The sequence below is a fragment of the Podarcis tiliguerta genome (genome assembly GCF_965153285.1).
Source record: "Podarcis tiliguerta genome assembly, chromosome: 12".
Lineage (NCBI taxonomy): Eukaryota > Metazoa > Chordata > Lepidosauria > Squamata > Lacertidae > Podarcis > Podarcis tiliguerta.
Genome location: NC_139545.1, coordinates 35,991,050 through 36,011,999, shown reverse-complemented (window position 1 = coordinate 36,011,999; position 20,950 = coordinate 35,991,050). Strand labels below are relative to the sequence as shown.

General features: G+C 43.3%; 1 protein-coding gene across 3 annotated transcripts; it reads left to right on the top strand.

Annotated features, from left to right (window-relative positions):
* The first annotated feature begins 458 nt into the window (after nucleotides 1–458).
* Nucleotides 459–19,807, top strand: HACD1 (3-hydroxyacyl-CoA dehydratase 1). Of its 3 annotated transcripts, none has more exons than XM_083405835.1 (7): nucleotides 459–896; nucleotides 4,550–4,667; nucleotides 8,683–8,701; nucleotides 8,786–8,871; nucleotides 13,232–13,353; nucleotides 16,573–16,751; nucleotides 17,545–19,807. In XM_083405835.1, the coding sequence occupies exons 1-7, from the start codon at nucleotides 622–624 to the stop codon at nucleotides 17,625–17,627; spliced, it is 882 nt and encodes a 293-aa protein (XP_083261961.1). In that variant the 5' UTR covers nucleotides 459–621; the 3' UTR covers nucleotides 17,628–19,807. The 3 variants fall into 3 exon arrangements, with proteins under 3 accessions (XP_083261961.1, XP_083261962.1, XP_083261960.1); XM_083405836.1 differs by having other exon boundaries at nucleotides 461–896; nucleotides 8,789–8,871; XM_083405834.1 differs by having other exon boundaries at nucleotides 465–896; nucleotides 8,783–8,871.
* The last annotated feature ends 1,143 nt before the right edge of the window (nucleotides 19,808–20,950 follow it).

Below are 20,950 nucleotides of genomic sequence, written 5' to 3'. Positions count from 1 at the left end.
GTTAATCACCCTAAGTAATGGTCCTTAGTATAAGAAAGGAAGTTGCTTTCTACTGGATGGCCAATGGGTGGCTGGTAGTGAGAAGGACAAAATCCAGAGTTGAGTTCAGTGAGAAAGCTGGGCTACAGACAGGCAGAAACCGGGGAGTGAGAGCCATGCCTGATTTCTGCTTGAATCCAAAGCTGTGATTATGGGAGAAGCAAGACCTTCTGGGATGTGAATGCTGTGAACCATCGCAAGTTGTATACATGTGTAAATAAACCATATATCCTAAAGACAACACAGTCTCTACTGTCCCTCATTGCAAGGAAACCAAACGCTGGGCGTGCAACAATATGTTTTATTTTAAAAATAATAATTTAAAGTAAAATAAATGTATATTTCCACCACACTTGTCAAGGAGGATGGTCCAAGAGGACGTTCCTGCTAGAGCGAAAGAGCAACGCGGCGCGGGGAAGGTGCGGACGAATCCCAGCTTGAGAGGCGAGTCTCGTCATCCTGGCGCACAGAGGCGGCCGGGTCTCTGGTATCCTCTGGAGCCCCTGCGCGGCAGGGAGGGGGCCGGGCGAAGCCTCCGAGCAGCTGTCCAAGCAGCAGCTGCCGCCGGGCTCAGCGAGACGGATGGGGCGAGCGCCAGAGCCAGCTGCCTGCCTGCCTGCCTGCGCGCCCGACTCCGCCTCCGCCTCGCCTCCGCCTCCTCCGGCCGCCCCCCACGTGTGTCCGTCTGTCTCCGCCTGGCCTCCGGGGAGGGAAAGCATGGCGTCCAGCGAAGAGGACGGCGGAGCCGGCAACGGCTCGCTGGAGGAGAAGGAGAGCGGCAAGGCGGCCGCCCCTCGGCGCCGCGGCTCCGTCACCACCGCCTGGCTCATCTTCTACAACATCACCATGACGGCGGGGTGAGTGAGGGAGAGCGCGCGCCCGGCGGGGCTGGCCGAGCGGCGGGGCCGGGGCTCTGTCGCCGGCCGCTCTCTCGCCCACTCGCCCGGGGAGGAGAGAGGGGCAGCCGGCGCGCCCTCGGACCAGGGGGGCGTCGGGCGGCACAGAAGGGCGGCGGCCGCGGGGGGCGAAGCTCTGGCTTGCCTGCATTTCCTAATACGGTGCAGCCTCCCAGCGAGGCGAGCACGTCATGCCTCTAACCCGCCGCAGAGGTTAAGTATAGCCCCAGCCCGGAATGCCGGGCGGGGGTGCACTGGGGCGGCGGCGGCTGCATGGGGCAGACTGCTTCCCTCGGCATAATTTACTGCCGCTGCCGCGCAGGGCGCATCCCCGCTCGGCCACTGGCGGCCGCTTGCTTCCCCTGGCGAGCCGCGCTCCCCTCCCACTCTCGCAGGAGCGCAGGCTGCTGGGCCCTGCGAAGAACACCTGCCCGCCGTGCCAGAAGCTGAGCGGGGACAGACTGCGGGTCACGCCACAAGCCAACCCTCAGCCACCCTCCAAAACAGAAGAGCCGTGTGCCACCTTGAAGTGTGCCACCCAGCTTTCGACGTGGACTCAAATCAAAGAGCAGAGCGGTGGCAAAGCTCTCTTGTTCTATGGGCTTCTTCTTCCCAAGCCAACTAGACGGGGCTGCTGCACTAAGGATTCTGTTGCACCCACCACCCTGGCCCTGTTAAATGTAAAGATATACATTAACACTGTTGTGGTATAGTGGTTAAGGATTGGGACCTTGGAGAGCCAGGTTCAACCAGGAAGCAGCCAGCGCACTGGGCGACCCTGAGTCCCTGTCCCTCAGTCTAACCTAACCTGCCTCACAAGGTTGTTGCCGCCATAAAATGGGAAGGGTGATCTCTTTGGAAGAAAAAGTGGGATGTAAATAAGTGGAATAATAAATGCACGGCTAGTCTGGCACTTCCACAAGCCGTGCATATGCTAAACGTGTCTTGCATGAGACTTACCAACACAGGGGTTCACAGTGTGCATTTTTTTCCTACTTGAAAGTGCTCTTCATATACTGTAGGCAATGTGGCATGAAATTAATGAAAGTGTAGTTTTTCAGTATGTGTGTATTGAGTTTCAAAGGATCTGAGTGAATAGGCATTAAAATTGCAAATGTGGCTTAATGTAAGCAAATGTAAAGTGATGCACATAGGGACAAAAATAAACAAATCATTACTTTGCATCATAATGGATTCTGAACTGGTAGTGACTGACCACCAGAAAAGAGAACTTGGGGTGAAGGGTTCTTAGCAAATAGTGTGATGAAAACGTCAGCCCTTTGCAGCTGTGAATAAGGTGAATTCTGTGTTGCAGATCATTAGGAAAGCAATTGATAGGGGCAGTAGGAAACTACCAGTAACATAATACTGTTATACAAATCTGTGGTGCAACTACACATGAAATACTTTATGAGTTCTAATCCCTGCACCTCAGAAACAATAGAGTTGAACTGGGGAAGGTATGGAAAAGGGTAACCAAAATGACCAATGATGAAAGGTTACGACCTTTGGGGCTTTTTAAGTTTAAGGGGAAAACAGTGAGTGAAAGAAAGGCTTGATAGAGGTGTTTAAAATTATGAATGGTATGGGGTAAAACAGAAATAGTTTTTCTCTCACTTTCCCACTGGGTCATCCAATGAATCCGAATATTGGAATATTCAGGATAGACAAAAGGAAGTAAAACGCCTAGTTAAACTATGGAATTCACTGACTGAGGGTGTAGTGATAGCCACCAACTTAGGTGGCTTTAAAAGGGATTAGACAAATTCATGAGTGATAAGGCTATCACTGACAACTAGTCATGATGGCTAAGGACCAACGTCGGTATCCAAGGTAGTAAGCCTCTGAAAACCAGTTGCTAAGGGTCACAAGTGGGAGAGGGCTTTTGCGCTCATGTCCTGCTTCTTGGCTTCCTGTAGGCATCTGATTGTCCACTGTGAGACCACAATGCTGGATGAGTCTCTCTGGTTGGGGCTCTTATTTCGTTCTTTTGTAACCAGGAGGACTAGGGGAACTTGCTGGTGCCTTTCACCTGGCACATCTTCAGTGTCTGTAGGTGCTGGTCCATCTGTGCTATGTCAGCTAGTAAGCAACAGCATTCTCAGAAGCGCCTCCCACATGCAGATCACAAGACCAAGAGGGCTGTGTATGTGAAATTTCAGCCTGAAGAGGAACTACAGAAGCTACATAATCCAGGGTAGTGGGTATAGAAGTGCCATAGACATTCATCATTGTGGAACAAGGTGTCTTGTATTTGCTTTTTGTTTTGATCATGGACCTTCTGAATGCACACCACACTCCTGGTAAAGAACAGCTGCCTTAGCAGGATGGAACTTGAAATCCTATTGCACGCTTATCATAGGAAAATTGAAATGGAAGAGTGGCTCTTTGTGTTGGATTGGCCATGGGAATTTGAGCAAACCCTGGCCTCAACATCTTATATTCCAGAACTAGAGTATCTTTAAGATGAATACCATCTTAAGAGCAAGAGTTAGAGATAGAGAAGGTTCAGTTCAGTTGATGGATGCTGTGCATATACAGGTGCTTGCTTGGTAATAATTCCTATAATGAATCTGGAACTTCATGTTGGACAACACATGGTATTGGGTATGAAAGTACTATGGAATATTTGAGGGTTCTTAATCTTTTATCTCCCTCATGTGAGGCAACTAAGGAATGGAAGTTTGACATTGAAATAGTCCCCTTAATTTTTTTCCAGTGCCCCCTTTCACTCCTCCACAGCACTGCACATGTCCCTTTTAATTCAATTCACTTCCATCTGCCCCCTCTCCAATTTTGGTTCTCCAGTTTTCTTCTCCCCATCACCAAAGCCTTAAAACACTCTTCTCTCACACCTCCCTCCCCTACCTCTCATATTATCCCACATTCCTCCAAATGCCGCGTTTACCTCCACTCTGTTCTACCTGCCCCTGCTCCAATTCCTCTTTTCTGTTCTCTCAGTGACCAGAGGTCTAAAACTGCCACACACAGAGACAGTCTTTTCTCCACAAGGCATTCTCTTCACCCCTGCATCAAACCATTTACTATAGACACGAGTCCACTCCTTTTTCTTCCTGCCTGCTCCTTCTTCCCTTGCCTCTACTTTCAATCCTTGGGAAACAGCAAATAAAAACAGTGTGATGACAGACCAGTGCAAATACAGTATAGAAAGAAATAATTTTGCTGAACAGAGTTCTTGAATCCACCCCTCCCATTCTTCTGAAGCACATTGGGGTTCTAATCCTACCACAAACTATGTGGGTGAGCCTAAGTATGTGTGAGGAAACTTTTGTAATTGTAGCAGTTCTATTAAATGTGGTAAATGTCAGCTGAGGTAGATGAGATTTTGTGTCAAGGGTGCTGTGAGGTAATTTACACTCTGAACTATAGGGGAGCTGCTGTTTAGATGGCAACATATTTTATGTCATTTACTTCAAAATGTGGTAAGCCGAAAAGTTTGGAAGGCCATTCTGCTCATGCTTTGGAATGGGGTGCTGGACTCTGCCTCAAAGGCCTGACTGGAAAGTAGTGCTGCTTGGTAGAAGGTCTGGTGAGAAATAAGTTAACTGCACGAATTCATTATTCCTTAATAATACTGTTTCTTCTCTTTCTAGGTGGCTGGTTTTGGCTATTGCCATGGTGCGGTTTTACATGGAAAAAGGAACACACAAAGGCTTATACAAAAACATTCAAAAGACACTTAAATTTTTCCAGACTTTTGCTTTGCTTGAGGTAAGTTTTTTAAGCAATACATTTTTTAAAAATGGGACAGTGGTGGTCTGGGAAAATACTTTCAACGAAACATTAACGGACCCAAAGAAGTTTAGTCTGTTGTCAAGCTAACAGAAGTTCCCATACCTTCAGCCAGAGGGAATGGTTCTCATAAATTAGGCAGCCTAAATTAACTGTCTCTGGACTGCTGAGTTTGAGGTCAGAAGCTCCATACATGGAGACGGGACCAGCCCCTATCCTGGCAGCTACCAGTCCGTGTGACATGCTGACTCTAGGCCTGTATGGAGGTGCCATTTGTATCAATGGGTGCCTCCTCATGGAGGCTGTATTTGTAGCTCATGGAGTATGATTTGTATGGTTGCGGCGATCCTTTATCTGAGCTGTCATCATTATGCAACTTTATTATTCATTTATTTCATACACACACACACACCGACACCACTTTTCTGCCACGACATCCAAGATGGCTTACAGTTTTAAGATATTAAAGCATGCTCTGATAGCATGCTCAATGTGGTTGGTTGGCTGCCAGCTAGTATGAACCAGGTCACACAGATTTATTCTTGACACAAAGCTAGCATACAGATTTGCTAAACATTATTTAAACATAATGAATGTCTAAATAATTTAGAGTGATTATGAGTGCTTTGTGAAAGAGCTTGCAAACTCTGCAGAATTTGGAATAAAGGCACTTTAACTTGGGCTTTTTGTAAATCACCAGTCTTTCGGAGTTTCCCACTGATTTGAAATTGAATTTTAAGTTTCTCACCCTCTTTTTCACATAGTTTGCTGCCAATTATTCATGGAACCCCTGCTGTTTTTCTATATCTGTTGCCTACACTTTGTGTGTGACTTCAGCTCCATGAGTTCCCAAGGTGGTGTTGGAGTTGCCTCCCCATGCTGTGATTCTTTCCCATAGTATGATCCTGGGCGTGAATATGCTTTACAGGCCCAATGCTGTGTTCATCAGCTAGCTGAGAGGGAGGGAATTAAAGTGCACCACACAATGGCATTTGTCCCCAATAGGGGTGGGTAGCTACACCCACCTACACTTCTCCTGACATTATATATGACATCAGGTGTGGGGCAGTTAAAGTGGGGCTTTGCAGGCACCGCTGATTGGCACTGCCTGCAAAGCCCCATGCACAGCACTTCCAAAGTGCTGATCGTTGGTGGTTGGAAAGCTCTGCACACAGTTTTTTGCCTGCATGGATTGATATCAAACTGTGCAGGATAGAAGGAGCCACCTTATATTAAAGTCATACCTCGGGTTACAGACGCTTCAGGTTGCGCGTTTTTGGGTTGCACACCGTGCTGAACGTGGAAGTACTGTTTCTGGGTTTCGGCGCATGCGCAGAAGCACTGAATTGCGACCCGTGCGTGCACAGACACAGTGCTGCGGGTTGTGAATGTTGCGAGTTGTGAACATGCCTCCCACACAGATCATGTTCGCAACCTGAGCGTCCACTGTATTGTGATGAATGATTGGCAGGTGAGTGACACCACCCACCTGTCAAACATGGCTCAGTGTGTGTGTGTGTGTGTGGACATAAGAATCTGCCCCACTGGCCAGAACCAGTTTTCTTCCTCAAGTGTGCAAGATTGTACAGTACAGGCAATGTATGTTGTACAGCTTGCATGCATTTGATCTCAGACTTCCTCCAGCCCTCCTAACCTCCCTGGAGTTTGGAGGATGGCAATTTTTTAGGAAACCTCATAGACCCAGATGTGGCCCACCAGCCATTCACTATTAGTCCCATGTACAGTGGTGCCCCGCAAGACGAATGCCTCGCAAGACGGAAAACCCGCTAGACGAAAGGGTTTTCCGTTTTGAAGGTGCTTCGCAAAACGAATTTGCTATGGGCTTGCTTCGCAAGACGAAAATGTCTTGCGATTCCTGGGGTTTTTTTCCCCTCCCCCCCTTTTTCCCAAGCCCCTAAGCCGCTTAACAGCTGTTCGCTAAGCCGCTTATCAGCTGATCTAAGCCGCTAATAGCCTTTTAGCAGCTAATCCGCTAATCCCTTAGCCTTTAATAGCCGCTAATAACCGCTAATAGCGCTAATCTGCTAATGGGCTTGCTTCGCAAGACGAAAAAAACCGCAAGACGAAGAGACTCGCGGAACGGATTCCTTTCGTCTTGCGAGGCACCACTGTACAATGTTTATTTAGTTGTACCATTATTTTCAGAGACACTCTTGTGTTTTTGAAACCATAGAATTTTTATTTTATTTTTTTAAATCTCACTTCCTCATTTGGAAATCCTATTTCCAAAATAGGACACCAAAATAAAATTCTGAAATAGTCCCCCAGGGTTCCATTTTGTCCCCCATGCTATTTAACATCTATAGGAACCCCCTGCGAGCTGTCACCAGGAGATTTCAGGTGAAGTGTCATCCATATGCAGATGACATCCAGCTCTATCTCTTTTCCATCTGAAGCAGGAGAGGTGAGAGTTGAGGTGTTAGACAGGGGCGTAGAGGCAGTGATGGGTTAGATGTGGGCCAACAAACAGAAGCTGAATCCCGAAAAGACAGAGGTGTTGTATGTCTAAAGCAGGCTTCCTCAATCTCGGCCTTCCAGATGTTTTTGGCGTACAACTCCCATGATCTCTAGCTAGCAGGACCATGGTCAGGGATGATGGGAATTGTAGTCTCAAAACATCTGGAGGGCCGAGGTTGAGGAAGCCTGGTCTAAAGTCTTCATAGGCAGGAGGTAGGAAGATGGTCTGCCCTGGATAGGGTTGAACTTCATTGGAAAGAGCAGGTCTGCAGTTTGGAGGTGCTCCTGGATTCAGTACTGTCACTAGAGGCTCAGGTGGCCTTAGTGGCTTGGGGTGCTTTTTTCCAGCTCTGGCTGGTTCGCCAGATGTGGCGGCGGTTCGAATCCTCGTGATGGGGTGAACTCCTGTTGCTCGGTCCCTGCTCCTGCCAACCTAGCAGTTCAAAAGCATGTCAAAGTACAAGTAGATAAATAGGTACTGCTCCGGCTGGAAGGTAAATGGCGTTTCCGTGCACTGCTCTGGTTCACCAGAAGCGGCTTAGTCATGCTGGCCACATGACCCGGAAGCTGTGTGCCGGCTCCCTCGGCCAGTAAAGTGAGATGAGCGCCGCAACCCCAGAATCAACTGGACCTAACAGTCAGGGGTCCCTTTACCTAATATTGTAATATCCTCTGTGTGGGGCTGCCCTTGAAGAAGAAACTTCTACTGGTCCAAAATGCAGCAGCCAGATTACTGGCTGGGGATCCATTTAGATCTCACATAACCCCTGCTTTAAAACAGCCTCACTGGTTGCAAGTTTGTTTCCAGGCCTAACTTCCAGACCATTGATTTCAGTGGCTCTATAGAGAATATGACTTGTGTTGCATATACAACGAAATTTAAACAACCTAAGGCAGCGATCAACATTTGAAATTGAGTTACGAGCCCCTTTAACATTGCAAATGTAGTGAGCTGTTTAGCTTCTGGGTTCTAGTGCCATGGCTGGTCATGGGATGCATGGCTGTACACGTAACAGCAGCCAGTTCGCGGTCATAGAAATATATTGAGATAAATAGCAGAACATTGTACAACCCAAATAGTGCAGCTAACAATTCTAGTAATTTTTATTTTATTTTTATGCTCATTGTATTCCAAGCCTTATGCTTTCCAGTGGAGTGGTTGAAACTTTTGCCAGATGTTTTACCTTTCCTGCCCCTACATGTGCAACTTTTAAAAAAAAATATTTTTATTGTTTTGCTGTTTATGAAGTGCCTAGTTTTGCAACAGGGTGGTGGTATTCTCCATGCTGTCATGTGCCCACCTGCCAGTAGAGTCATCTCCTGATGCTCATTTCTCCATGATTGCTGTGAGTCTTCTATAGTTTGCATTTTCCATGTTAAATTCTATCCCAGCCTAGAAGTTCCATTTCTGTGTTTTATTTCTCACATGACTATGATGAGAATAGACCAGTTATGGTTTTGCTTTTGAAATACTCAGTTGTTCATCCTCCCCATCTCTCTCTCTTTAAATTTACAGATAATCCACTGTGCATTTGGTGAGTCATGGTTTCAGTTTCTCAGTTAACTAAACAAAATCCTGCCCTGTGAGACAAAGGTGACCTGTTTCTCTTTTTAAGGAGTAGTGCACACTTCTATGCTTGTGACCGGGGTCCAAGTGAGTTCCAGAATCTTCATGGTGTGGTTTATTACACATAGTGTAAAGCAGGTAAGTGTCATGAAACTGTTTGTCTCTTCAACTCTGCGTGTTTTTTGTGTGGCAATTCGCAGTCTTCTAAAAGTCAGCAGAGATGTGTCTTCAGCAAGGCTGAAGGAACCTTCAGAGGGCTGAGGCTGACTTGTAACAGCACACAGCTCTGCAGGCAGAACTTAAAAGTTCCTCATTTGTGTCTGCCTTATGCATGGGAGATGAGGACTTAAAGGCCATTGGAGATGGATATCTGAGCTAGGTTGGCCTCCTGCCTGGTTTGCTCTCTCTATGAAACAAGATCAAAGGCTGACACATCTCTTTGGCAACCGATTCACCAAGCTGTCGGGCTGTCCCTGTTTCAGAGAAGACTTAAAATTAGCACATGTTGAATGGACTAAGTGAAAGTAAGCCTTAAGCTAAATGCATGTGAATTAATCTTTCGTGCAGGTGTTTTCCTAGTTAGCATTAATGTAATTGTTCTTAGGTATGTGCAGTAAGTGCTTATAATAGGTATAAGGAAAGACTCCTACCATTCCTTTATAAGCTCCCAGGGGAAATTAGCTGAGGCTGGTGAGGTGTATATTACAAAGTTAAATTGGACCAGAGTGAAAGCCTAGTGCTTGATGTTAATTACCACTAACTAACATCATACTGATTTCCATTGGGGTAAATGTTAAGGATGTGCTTCCATTGGAAATTTGTGTAGGAATCCTAAGCATTCCTACTAGGAAGGCAAATCACACTCAACCAAACTCAGACTTTGCTTAGGATTGCCCTGGAAAGTGTGGCATTTTGGCTGGACGATGCCCAATCTTTCACGGAGTGTAGAATGTGCTTTACAATAGTTCATAATTTCAGGCTGTGATAGTTGCTCCACAATTCAATTTTGTTTTGAATATCTTAACGGTTACAACCAAAATTAACCCTAGCTTTTTCCCCATTTCATTTCTATATTCATTTGCCGAAAAGGGCCCAGCCATTAAACTGTATCACCAGCAGGTGGCAGTTTTGACTATCTGCTTATAGTCATGAATGGCATAATTTCTTCATTCCTTTTTATGTTTGTTTTAAACAGGTTTGCAGAACTCTTGGGCTGATTATTAAACAGGCTTGCAGAACTCTTGGGCTGATTATTATTTTTAAAAATTGGTATCCCAAACTGTGTGCAGTTTGCTCAGAACCACAACAGCTTGTTTTTAAATGATAGAACAGGTTTAACATTCAAATTCATTTTTCTTTATTTTTATGCCTTGGTACAAATGTTTTGTATTATTTCCTAAGATGCCATGTCCGCATTTGAGGAGAAGGAGGAACTAGATTCATGCAGTCATTGGCATATATCAGTGAGTTTGGGAAGAGGCCCTGCCTAGTAGGAAGTTCCCCCTAAGTAAAGGTAAAGGTAAAGGGACCCCTGACCATTAGGTTCAGTCATGACCGACTCTGGGGTTGCGGCGCTCATGTGGCTTTATTGGCTGAGGGAGCCGGCCTACAGCTTCCGGGTCATGTGGCCAGCATGACTAAGCTGCTTTGGGAGAACCAGAGCAGCACACGGAAACACCGTTTACCTTCCCGCTGGAGTGGTACCTATTTATCTACTTGCACTTGACGTGCTTTCAAACTGCTAGGTTGGCAGGAGCTGGGTCTGAGCAACGGGAGCTCACCCCATCACGGGGATTCGAACCGCCGACCTTCTGATCGGCAAGTCCTAGGCTCTGTGGTTTAACCCACAGCGCCACCTGCATCCCACCCCCCTAAGAAACAGTCATATAATACATTTACTAGCAGCCTTTTGAGATAATTTAAACCTGTGGTGGAGAAATTCTAGGCCACAAACCAAATAGGATCTGCCGGGACTCGGAGGCTTGGTCCATCAGGCCATTTGTGGCCAACCACGCCAACCCTTCCTCGGTCTCACATCCTATTTGAACTCAAGCCAGGGATGCAAAGGATTCTCCTTTGCAGATGTGACTTGTACTCTAGCAGCGGATGCAAACAAAGAATCTCCCTTTTCAGCCCTTTGCAGCCATCTTGAATTTTGAATCACCTGGTGTCATATGACATCAGGTGACTGACAGGTGGGCAACTCAGCCCACCCGTCAGAGTGGTCTGTGGAGGGTGGCCAAGTTCGAGGTATGGCCAGCATCAGAATCTACTTCTGCACTCCTGATCTAAGCTCTTAAGAGGCTGGATTTTAAAGCAAAAATAAACCACGATTAAGGTCTAACATAAAATAAAGAAAGAAAACAAGGTCAGATAAATAATAATAATGTCGCTAGGTATGATGAATAAGTCCCAGTCTGCAACTGATAATTAAAATGAAGGAGGGAAGGTGTTATTCAAACACAATTAACTTAGATTGGGCAAGGTGTAAAAATGGATTTTTGATTCTACCAAGAGCAACATAAAAGACATGAAACATAAAAGACAGCAATTCCGTTCTGCATCTTGCACTAATCGAAACACAGGGATCTCTTGTAGGGCAGGGCACAGCACAGAAGCTGCTTTTTTGCTCACAGGGAACTGCATTTTTCCTCTTGCAGGAGGGAAACCAGCCAGTCTGTCCAAAATAAGCTGATAACATTGGCATTGTAGAAAGAAGTGTACTGTATCTGCATTTCTGCATCTTTGCCATGTTTTGTATTTTGCTAGGATATTGGTCTACATGCTTTATGCTAAGCCATTAATTTTCTGGTGCACAGAGTTGTGGGATATGGCTACATAGGAGCTTAAGCTCAAATGCTTAACTGTAACTGGATTGCGAACAGAACTATTATCAAGCTCATCATCCATATAAACTGTCAGCTTGCTCTCTTTTAGTAACAGAATAGATAAAATCCAAAAGATTAGATCCCCACACATAAATGAGCCTTATTACCTGCTGTGGATAAGACATTGCAAAGAATCCTCCTGAAAACCCATGCTCATCAATTTGCTGAGAATAGAAATTCTTTGAACAAGCTCGAAGTTTGATCAGTCAAGGTTTTAATTCAATTTTTGTATATATTAGCTTGTTAAGGCTTCTCTTTCTTCAGAATTTCAGGTGGACAGCAACACATTAAAAATAGAAAGCTGTGTATAAACTGTTAAAAAACAACAACACTAGACTGCAATTTTGTTCATACTTACCTGGGAGTAAACCCTTTACTGAGCAGAGTAGGAGTTGTTGCTGAGTAAGCATGCATAATACATTTTTCTTTTATTTTGTTTTAGGGATTTACAAAGTACAGCCACCTCTTAATCAAGTTCGCATTAGAGGCATTGCCATTTCTCTTATAAACCAAATTAATTTGCCAATTTCTGCTAATTCTAAGCATTTCAGAAACCATTCCCATGTAGATAGAACATAAGGATATTTCCATTTTCTGGCCTGCACTACTCTGGCTGTGATTAACAAGATTTTCACTAAAGAATCTGTTCTGCAGACACATCAGCCCCAATCTTACCAACATTGGAGAAAGACTAAAATCTGCTCCTATTGTCAATGTAATCTGTTGCATAATATGTTTCCAAAACCCATTGGCAAGTTGACATTCCCACCAGTATGTTGGATGAACATGAATACAAAACATTTGAAGAGCAATAGTAAACACTTGGTGCTACGCCTTGACCTCATGTGGTACTTGAGATGCTCACCTATCTGAAAACTTCACGGTCTTTGAATTTTGTCAAGTAGTTGAGCATGGGATCCCCTTCTGGTCTTGTAACATAATCTGTGTTGCTTTATCTTATTTCACAGACACCCACTGAGCTTTTATTAGTTTTCAGGCACTTTAACGAAAAAGAAAATTATTTATCTGTAATTCCTCTTCTCAGAATGCAGTAAAAGAGATCCCTGCCCCTCCTTTGCAGAGTTAGAAATTAATCTGTTGTTGCTAGTTTCAACAGCTCTGGTCAGCCTCTGATATCTTGAAGTGGTTGGTAGATGTCCAGCACCTGCGAAGACAGTAGAATGACTTGGTTGTTGACCAAGCTGCAGATGAGCATATAGTCAGCTACAGTGCCTAGTTCCTTGCGCCATGTTGTACATTTGGAGATCTTACTGCCTAAGTGATCCTCTTGCCCCAGCCAGCATGGTTCGGAGTTATCAGAAATGTAGTTGAGCAACATTTGAAGAATAACAGGGCAAAGAAGAATTATTTGGGAAGGTAACTAAAAAGGTTGTGGGGGAAGGGGGAAGAGAACCATGTGCATATGTGAATTTGCTATATTTAGTTATTGCTCTGTTCCATAGGCAATCTCTCAGTTTGGTGCGGGATGTTTAGCATAACATGCATTCTTCTTAAAAACATTGATTTGGGTGTACTGCCTTGCCATTCTGTTGCCAGCTTTCTTTACAATTTAAGGATGCAGAAAATGTTGGTTCTTTATACTTCTACAGATCCAGAATGAGGACAGCGTTATTCTTTTTCTGGTCGTATGGACTGTGACAGAGATTACTCGATATTCCTTCTACACATTCAATATGCTCAACCACTTGCCATACTTCATAAAATGGGCCAGGTGGAGAATGCCTTGCAGTTTAGTCTCTCATTGTTCTGTGCATGCTAATTTTCATGCATGCTGAATAGGCAAGGAAATAAACAGTGTGTGGTTTGTTTTTAAAGCTGAGAAGTTGTGTTTGTACTTTTGGGTCTGCTTTTAATGCAGAGTTTGCTGGTTTTAAAAAATTAACCTGTCCTGTGTTCATGCCATTAATATTTCTAGAGGGTTCTTGTGTGTCATTTGAAAATTGCATATTGAATAAGATAGAAAAAAATGTTTGTTCACAGGTGCTTTGCTTTTGCTTGGATAATATGCTATTTTGGGATTGCCTATAGATAAACAAGGCCTTTTATAAGTGAAAGTGCAAAAGCTTGCAAAATGCAACACCTGTGCGAGTCTTTCTGTTATGTCAATTTGGGGATATAATTCTGCTGGAATTCAATGCAAAAGTAGACTAGGTAAAAGAAATACAAGGGATGCAGTTTGGGGGAAGGCAGCTGCAACCTTAACTGAAAATCTTCCTACCCCAGGGGTGAGGAACCAGTGACCTTCCAAGTATTGTTGGACCAACTCCCTCCCTGATACATTGGTCATGCGAGCTGGAGAGTTGGAATCTGTTGGCAACTGCGGTACTAGCCTTTTGCCATGTTGCTGCTGTTGGCCAGTGTGCTTGTATTGTAAACATTGAGCCAAGTATTTTGGGTCAGTCATAGACATATTTACTTGGAAGTGAGGCTCGTGTGTGTTCAGTGGGCTTCTCCCTGGTAAATGCATATTATTGGCCGTTTCAGTGGCTGGTGCTGTCGCCATTTTGTTTAACAGCTTGCGTCAACTGAAGCAGACACTTTCAACTGCACTCTGGTGATGAGCATGTGGTAGTTTAGAGACCCAGTCATACTCACATACATGGCAAAAGCTTCTGCAATTGCAACCCCTGCAGCTCTTTTCTCTCAGGATATTCCTTTTTAAATAAAAAAAATACAGCTGGATAAGTGATCAGATTTCACTGATCTAGAGGTCTTTTCTAAACTGAGCATTCAGTTTTATACATGGCATGTTTAATGTTACGCAATGTGTATGCCAAATCATAACAAACTAATGTTAGGACTGTATATTTCTCCTTTTAGCATCATATACTCTTGACTAGCAGTCACTATCCAGTGTCTTGCTGGAGCTCCTTCCCATCACTTGCTACTTTTAAAGTGGAGATGCTAGGGCTTGATCCAGGATTTTCTGCATATAAAGCATGAGCTCCATCACTGAGTTTTGGTATCTCCCCTCCCCCACACACCTGCTGCGAAAACGCTACAAAGCAAAGCAGACAACCATATTCTGATTCCACCGCCCCCCTCCATTGTGTATTATCTCTTAAATGAGATTTCAGAATTCAAAGGAACTCATTTAGCACCCTGCCTTTCAGCGCATTAAAAAAAATGTGACAAACTATTATTCCGTACTTCTTTGTAATAGTTTGGGATTTTCTAATCCTCTTGTGTTTGCTGCCAGAGGAGCTTTGCCGCTTTGTGCATAGGAGAATATGTGCAGCTTAGCTATATGAAAACTCTCCTTTCATTAATTGGCTTCTGATGTGCCTAGGCAGTATTATTGAGTTCTCTTTCTTTCTTTTTGCATGCCGCTAATGTGTTTGGTTCTCTTGTGCACCCCATACAGTCTACTCGAGTTGAGTTCTTTTGAGGGTTTTGGGTTCCCTGGCTGCACCAGTTTTGGTCCTGGAGTGCACATGGTGCATTTCCTTCCGACCCTGGGAGCAAACCATCTTTGCCTTTTGCAGCCTGAGTTCAAGAGGCTGGTTCTTTATGAATGGCTGCATTTGTATGCTTTTACCTTGTGCAAAAAAAACCCCTCTGTCAAAGTATTTATAGCTTTAAGTGTCCGGCGTGTAAGGTGACAAATATAAAAAAAGATAATGCCATGTTTATTAAAGCCAGTAGTTTTTTGGGTGTGTGTAAAAAATGAGGTGCAGATACCTGTATATTGATAAAAGTGCCAAAGGTAAAAGTGCTCAAAATTGCTTCCATGGCTAGCAGGAAAAAAGAGGTTCTACCAGTGAATACTTTCCCCCCCAAAATGCTCTGAATAAAGCAGTTGCGCCTTTCAAGACCAGTGTTTTTTTATATTTCGGAATTGACCATGGGCTCTGCCAAATGTCCACACTCACATATTTCAAAAGGAGAGTCCCCAACTTCATTATTTTTCAGTTATTTTTGAACACAGTTGTACTATTAACTATAAAGCAAGCCAGATGAGTACACTAGGGCAGAATCTAGTTAGCTATGGATGCCTTCTCAAGAGGATTTTTTGCCAATTCACCCTTCCCCTTGCATCCCTCAATGACCTCCAAAAACCTGTCTCAGAGACTTAGGAGACCCTCCAGAACAGGGTGGAAGGTGGCTGGGGGCTTGAAAGACTGCAGGGGGAATAGGCAAAAATCACGTTGCCCCCTTTTCCATTTTGGAGGCATCTACTTGATCAAAAGTTCTTTCTTGAGCACAAGCACACCAGTTGAATCCCACCACTGTTTGCTGCTACTTTAATGGTGCTCCTTTGTCCACACAGCAGCAGCAGTTGTATACACAAGTGCATTGGCTGATAATTTCTCTACTTAGGATGTGTGTGCTTTTAGTATGTTCAGGGTAAATGTTTAAAGTCTGATCTTCGGGGCCAAAGTTTAACTTCAGATCTTGATCGAACATTTCCATGTTCAATAAATAAAAGTTTATTTCATGCCAATGAAAGTTTATTCAATAAATAAAAGTTTATTCATGCCAATGAAATGAAATACTAGGCAAACCAGACCATCTTTCCCAATTACAGGCTTAGGTAAACCTGATTGCAAAGGGAGAAATAACAATATATTAATAACCCCCCACCAAGGGGGGTTAATCCTTCATGGGGATTAAAAACTTCATCCCAAAATGGAGTTGTTCCATTGGTGCCTGGTGGCTGACAGCCAACACAATTGAGGAAGACAGTAGGGTGACCCATGGCTGCCCACAGTTGACTGAGGTGTGTATTCAGTTGGCTGGCTCATTCACCCGAGTTTACAGCTTTTGAGGAATTTACAGCATTTTGCTCAACCAGAACACATGGGCAGCAAGTATGGTAAGTTCCCTTGCATCTAGGGGAGCTTACTCCCAGGTAAGTGTTGTAATCCAAAGCAGAAAATCAGAAAGATAATGGTTGGAGTGATTTGTTTAGTTATATTGTTTCTTCCAGGTACAATTTTTTCATCATCTTATATCCCGTGGGAGTCATCGGTGAGCTTTTAACCATTTATGCTGCCTTACCTTACGTGAAGAGATCGGGGATGTTTTCAGTGAGACTTCCCAACAAGTATAATGTCTCTTTTGACTACTACTATTTCCTCCTCATCGTCATGGCATCCTACGTACCACGTAGGTATCAATAGATGCATGTGGAAACATTTGTCTTTTAAAAGTGCCATTCAAAAGCTTATCCTGTCTTCTTTTATTACTCAGTTACCATACCTTGCATCTTTCCATAACGAAGTAATATGTAATAAACCCAAGCCATCCCCATTCTTCCAAATTCGATCACGCTAACCACCCTGTGCTTTCTGCCTTAAATGAATTGCTCAGGATGAAACACGCCTTTGGGCTACATGTTATTTCGGCTTATTTTCAACTGTTCTCTTTACGATTGCTTTTTTAAGAAATTGCTTCCATCATTCTCTGGTGGAGGTTTTAAGACTGCTGCTTTAGGACTTGGCTGATGTATGCATATAAAAATTATTGTATGATTATTTGTAAGCTGTCTTGAATCCTTAAAAAAGAAGAAGCTGGGGCATATGGCTGAAATTCAAACTTTGACTGGGGTGGAGCCGTTCCTGCACCCAGCCCAACTCCACCCCATGGAGCGATGCCACAATCCCTCTGTGATTCCCTGTTCTGTCCCTATAAGAAATGCTGCTGTTGGATCCCTGAAACTGGGCATTCCAGGTGTGGGGACAGACTGAGCCAGCCCCACTACTATCAGGCTCAGTTTGGGACTGATCACCACACCACCTCTGATTTGCCTGGCCTCTCCCTGCCTTGCTTCCTGACCAATGTGAACAGTAAGGCAATGGTGACCCTACTGCAGCCATGGTGGGGGGTTTGGATGACATAAAATACCCAATTCCGTTTGCTACAGTTACACATCTCTGCTCTTTCTTTTCTTCCCTAACAGTGTTTCCACAACTGTACTTCCACATGCTTCGTCAAAGAAGAAAAGTGCTTCATGGCGAAGTGATTGTAGAAAAGGACGATTAAAAACAAGCCCTTTTAACCACGGTGCTTTTTCAGAGTAACAAACCAAAATCCAGAACGTGTTGCACGAGTCCAAGTGTGAAATCATGGAACAAAAATAACCAGTGCACAAAACCAACATAGATCATATTATTTAGTAACGCTAATATTTTTCGGACTTCGCTATTTCAAGTCTGCATTAATTTTTGGTACTGTCTCCACCCCCACTCGTCAAATTTAGGGGCCTTTTCATATGTTCAAAACACTGCATGCACTTGGAGGGGGCTCCTTTCTTTTGTGGAAGGGTCCTCCTAGCCATTAGAAGAGCTTTTCAGGGGAATGCAGGGATGCTGTTGGGAGGGGAGCTGTAGAAAACCACACACATCCCTTGGGATCCTGGCCTGGGTCTTCCTTTAAATATCATCATAGGCCTATCAGATTTCCAGCATGTTAATATCTTATAGGGAGAATTAATAAAATGTACCTATAATAAATTAGAAACTTAAGACCATTTCAGTGCCTGCAAACACAAAAACCTGAATGGTTTTCAGAAGCATCTCCTTGAAACTGATGCCAAGTGGGTTGTTCACTGTAAATGGAGATGGGAATGAGCTCAGTCTTAAATGCTGCAATTCTTTTTTTTTTTTTTTAAAGCTCCTGGAAGGCAGTTGTCTTATTTAAAGGAATTCACCACTAGATACCTGCAATATGTTCTACACAAAAAAGATCAGATTAAAAATTCAGCTGTCCAGATAATTTAAGGACAAGGGGTATTTTTGTTCATTTTGAGAAATGTTTATGTGCCAAAATACAATCAAAAAGAGAAAAGTGTATGGAAATTTGTTTGCCCTCTGCACATTGGCAATCTGTGATAAATGAAATTTTGGTTTACTTTGGTTTACATGACTGTTTAGCAGTTTGCTCAGTAGACAGGATCCAAAGAACTGCACAACTAATATACCCATGGGACCTGCAGGCTTTTATTTTTCAAAAGGCAGTCCTCTACGTAATATAGAAAACCAGTTTTGAAGCTGAAGGTTTTCTGCTCAAAAACTGGTGGGGTGGAGTCAAATGATTGCATGTGCGTTATGCAGATCTTTAGGTCCCAGCCTTTGTGCCTTATTGTAAAAGAATGTAAAATCATGATGAATAAATTACAAGTAAAGGAAATTCAGGGAAAGAAAAACACTGGATATCTCCACCCAGCACCTGCAGTCTAGTCTCACACATCCTGAAATCTGACTCAAGGGACTCAAGGACTACAGAGCACCTGACCTTGGGAAGCTGCCAATATAGGGGTGTGTGATCCCTTTCTGCTTTCTGCCTGTGCTGTAGGATCTTTGGATCCAAGCCGTGATGCGATTATAGCTTGTGGTGAACTCTTTCTTCAAATATACTTGAGTTTATGTGTCTAGTCCTTTCAAATTGTGTATTAGCAAGGTTTTAGCTGAGGGGAGGGGGGGTGCAGCTCTTTACTGTACACTTTTTACTGTAAGTGCTTTTCCGGCAATATAACAATTTTATTTTGGGGGTGGGGCCTCTGCAATTTTAAAAAAAACACACACAAAGGTGCTCTAACCATTTTTCATGTTATGTAAAGCTTTTAAAATATAGTATCAGACAAAATCATTCAGCTGTGTTTAGATTAAAGGGTTTCAAGTTGCATCGATTATATTTTTGCAGTTACTGTTTAAGCCTGATTTTTTTTTTTCCTTTTAAGAACGTCAAACTATTTCTTACAAAATATCCAGGCAGCTCTTTGGTACATGTTTCTGAATTAGTACGGAGAAGAACTATGTGAGAAGATCTACTATTTTTTCAATGGTTAATACGGTTACCTTTTCTAGCATTTTAACTTCTTAATGCCTAAGTATATTATGTGCCTCATCCTGTAATTCTTGCTGAACTAAATTGGAATTTCCGCAGCTGTTCTTTAAGTAGAAATATTTGGTTCTCATGTATGCTGTCGTTAAACCTGAGGATGTTGTCATACAGTAAACAAGGAAATATTGTAGGTATTTTTTTACCATTTTGTACATCCAATATTAAAATAATACAATTTCTTGCAATCATGATTTCTGATTTTCCACAGAGGAGCCATGTAGTATCCCTGGGTTATATTTTAAGGAAGAAAACATTTTAAGGTGATTTTAATCTGCTAATACTCTGCAAAATTGCACTTCAAATAAACTATTAAATCCACACCCAAATGTTTTTATAGTTCTGCAGTTTCCAGATGTATAGAACATAAAGGTTTTTCAGTGCAGGACTGATGTGATACTGTCACTAATATGTTATTAGCTTCAAATATAATAATAATATTTCTAACACCCCACCCACCTGACTGGGTTGCCCCAGCCATTCTGGGCGGCTTCCAACAAAAATACAGGAAAAACAACAACACTTTGTGTCTCCAGATTGACTAGGAAATTATGAATTCAATGCATCCTAGATAATCTGGAGACCTCTGTAAATAGTTCCATTTACATAGAATGTATTGCTTAATTTTGGCAACAGATCCCACCAAGAAAAGATGATAAATGTAAACAGTGTTTGGTTGCATTCACACACTATTATTCTCATAACTGTCTCATTGTCTCAGTTCTGAGCACTGAATGTATGTGGGGTTACTCTAGTTATAGAATCCCTTTAGGCTGTGGTTGTTCACCATCTGTGAGAATCAGGTCCCCAAGTTAAGTGGCAGGGGTGTGAACTTGAATAAAATATGGGGGGGGGGCCATATAAGCTCCGACCTGCATACCAAGACACTGTTTGAATGGCAATGCCCATCAACTTTGCCCCCCCCCCCGATATTTTATTGGGTGGGGGGCAAAGAGACCTCAGCCCGTAGGAGTTGGCTCCTATGCTAAGTTTCCTGTACTGAGTATATTTTGTGGCTTGATAACAAATGATTTCCCCCTTTTTGTTTTCAGAGGTCTTCTGCTTAGATGTAATCCAATCATTTCATGTAAAGGTATTTCATGCTGTAAACATAACTCAGTCTATAAACTTGAAGTTCACCAAGGTGTATTTCCCCAAATACAGTTGTACATTGTCAGTTCTCAAAATGGGGTGGTTTTTTTGAGAAAAGCAGAAAAACTTTTAAGCAAGCCAATTTCACAATGTTTACATAGCACCATTTTTGGGATTTGACTTCATACTAGCCTTCAATCTAAAAACATATTGTTTCTGGTACTGTGGCTAATTAACTTAACAATTCAGTTAAAATTTGTGCTTCCTGTTAATTTGGATATGTCTGCTTTTACATTGACCAAAGGGCACCGGTCGGTTTATGCAGCTGAAATTTTTCAGAAGGTTATAGCAGTCATTGCATGGATACAAATATT

Excerpts from the sequence above, each read along its gene's own strand:
- HACD1 (XM_083405834.1), top strand. The coding sequence starts at position 622 with ATGGGGCGAGCGCCAGAGCCAGCTGCCTGCCTGCCTGCCTGCGCGCCC. Across the intron at positions 897-4,549 it reads AACATCACCATGACGGCGGG|GTGGCTGGTTTTGGCTATTG; the intron begins GTGAGTGAGGGA and ends TTCTCTTTCTAG. Across the intron at positions 8,872-13,231 it reads TTACACATAGTGTAAAGCAG|ATCCAGAATGAGGACAGCGT; the intron begins GTAAGTGTCATG and ends ATACTTCTACAG.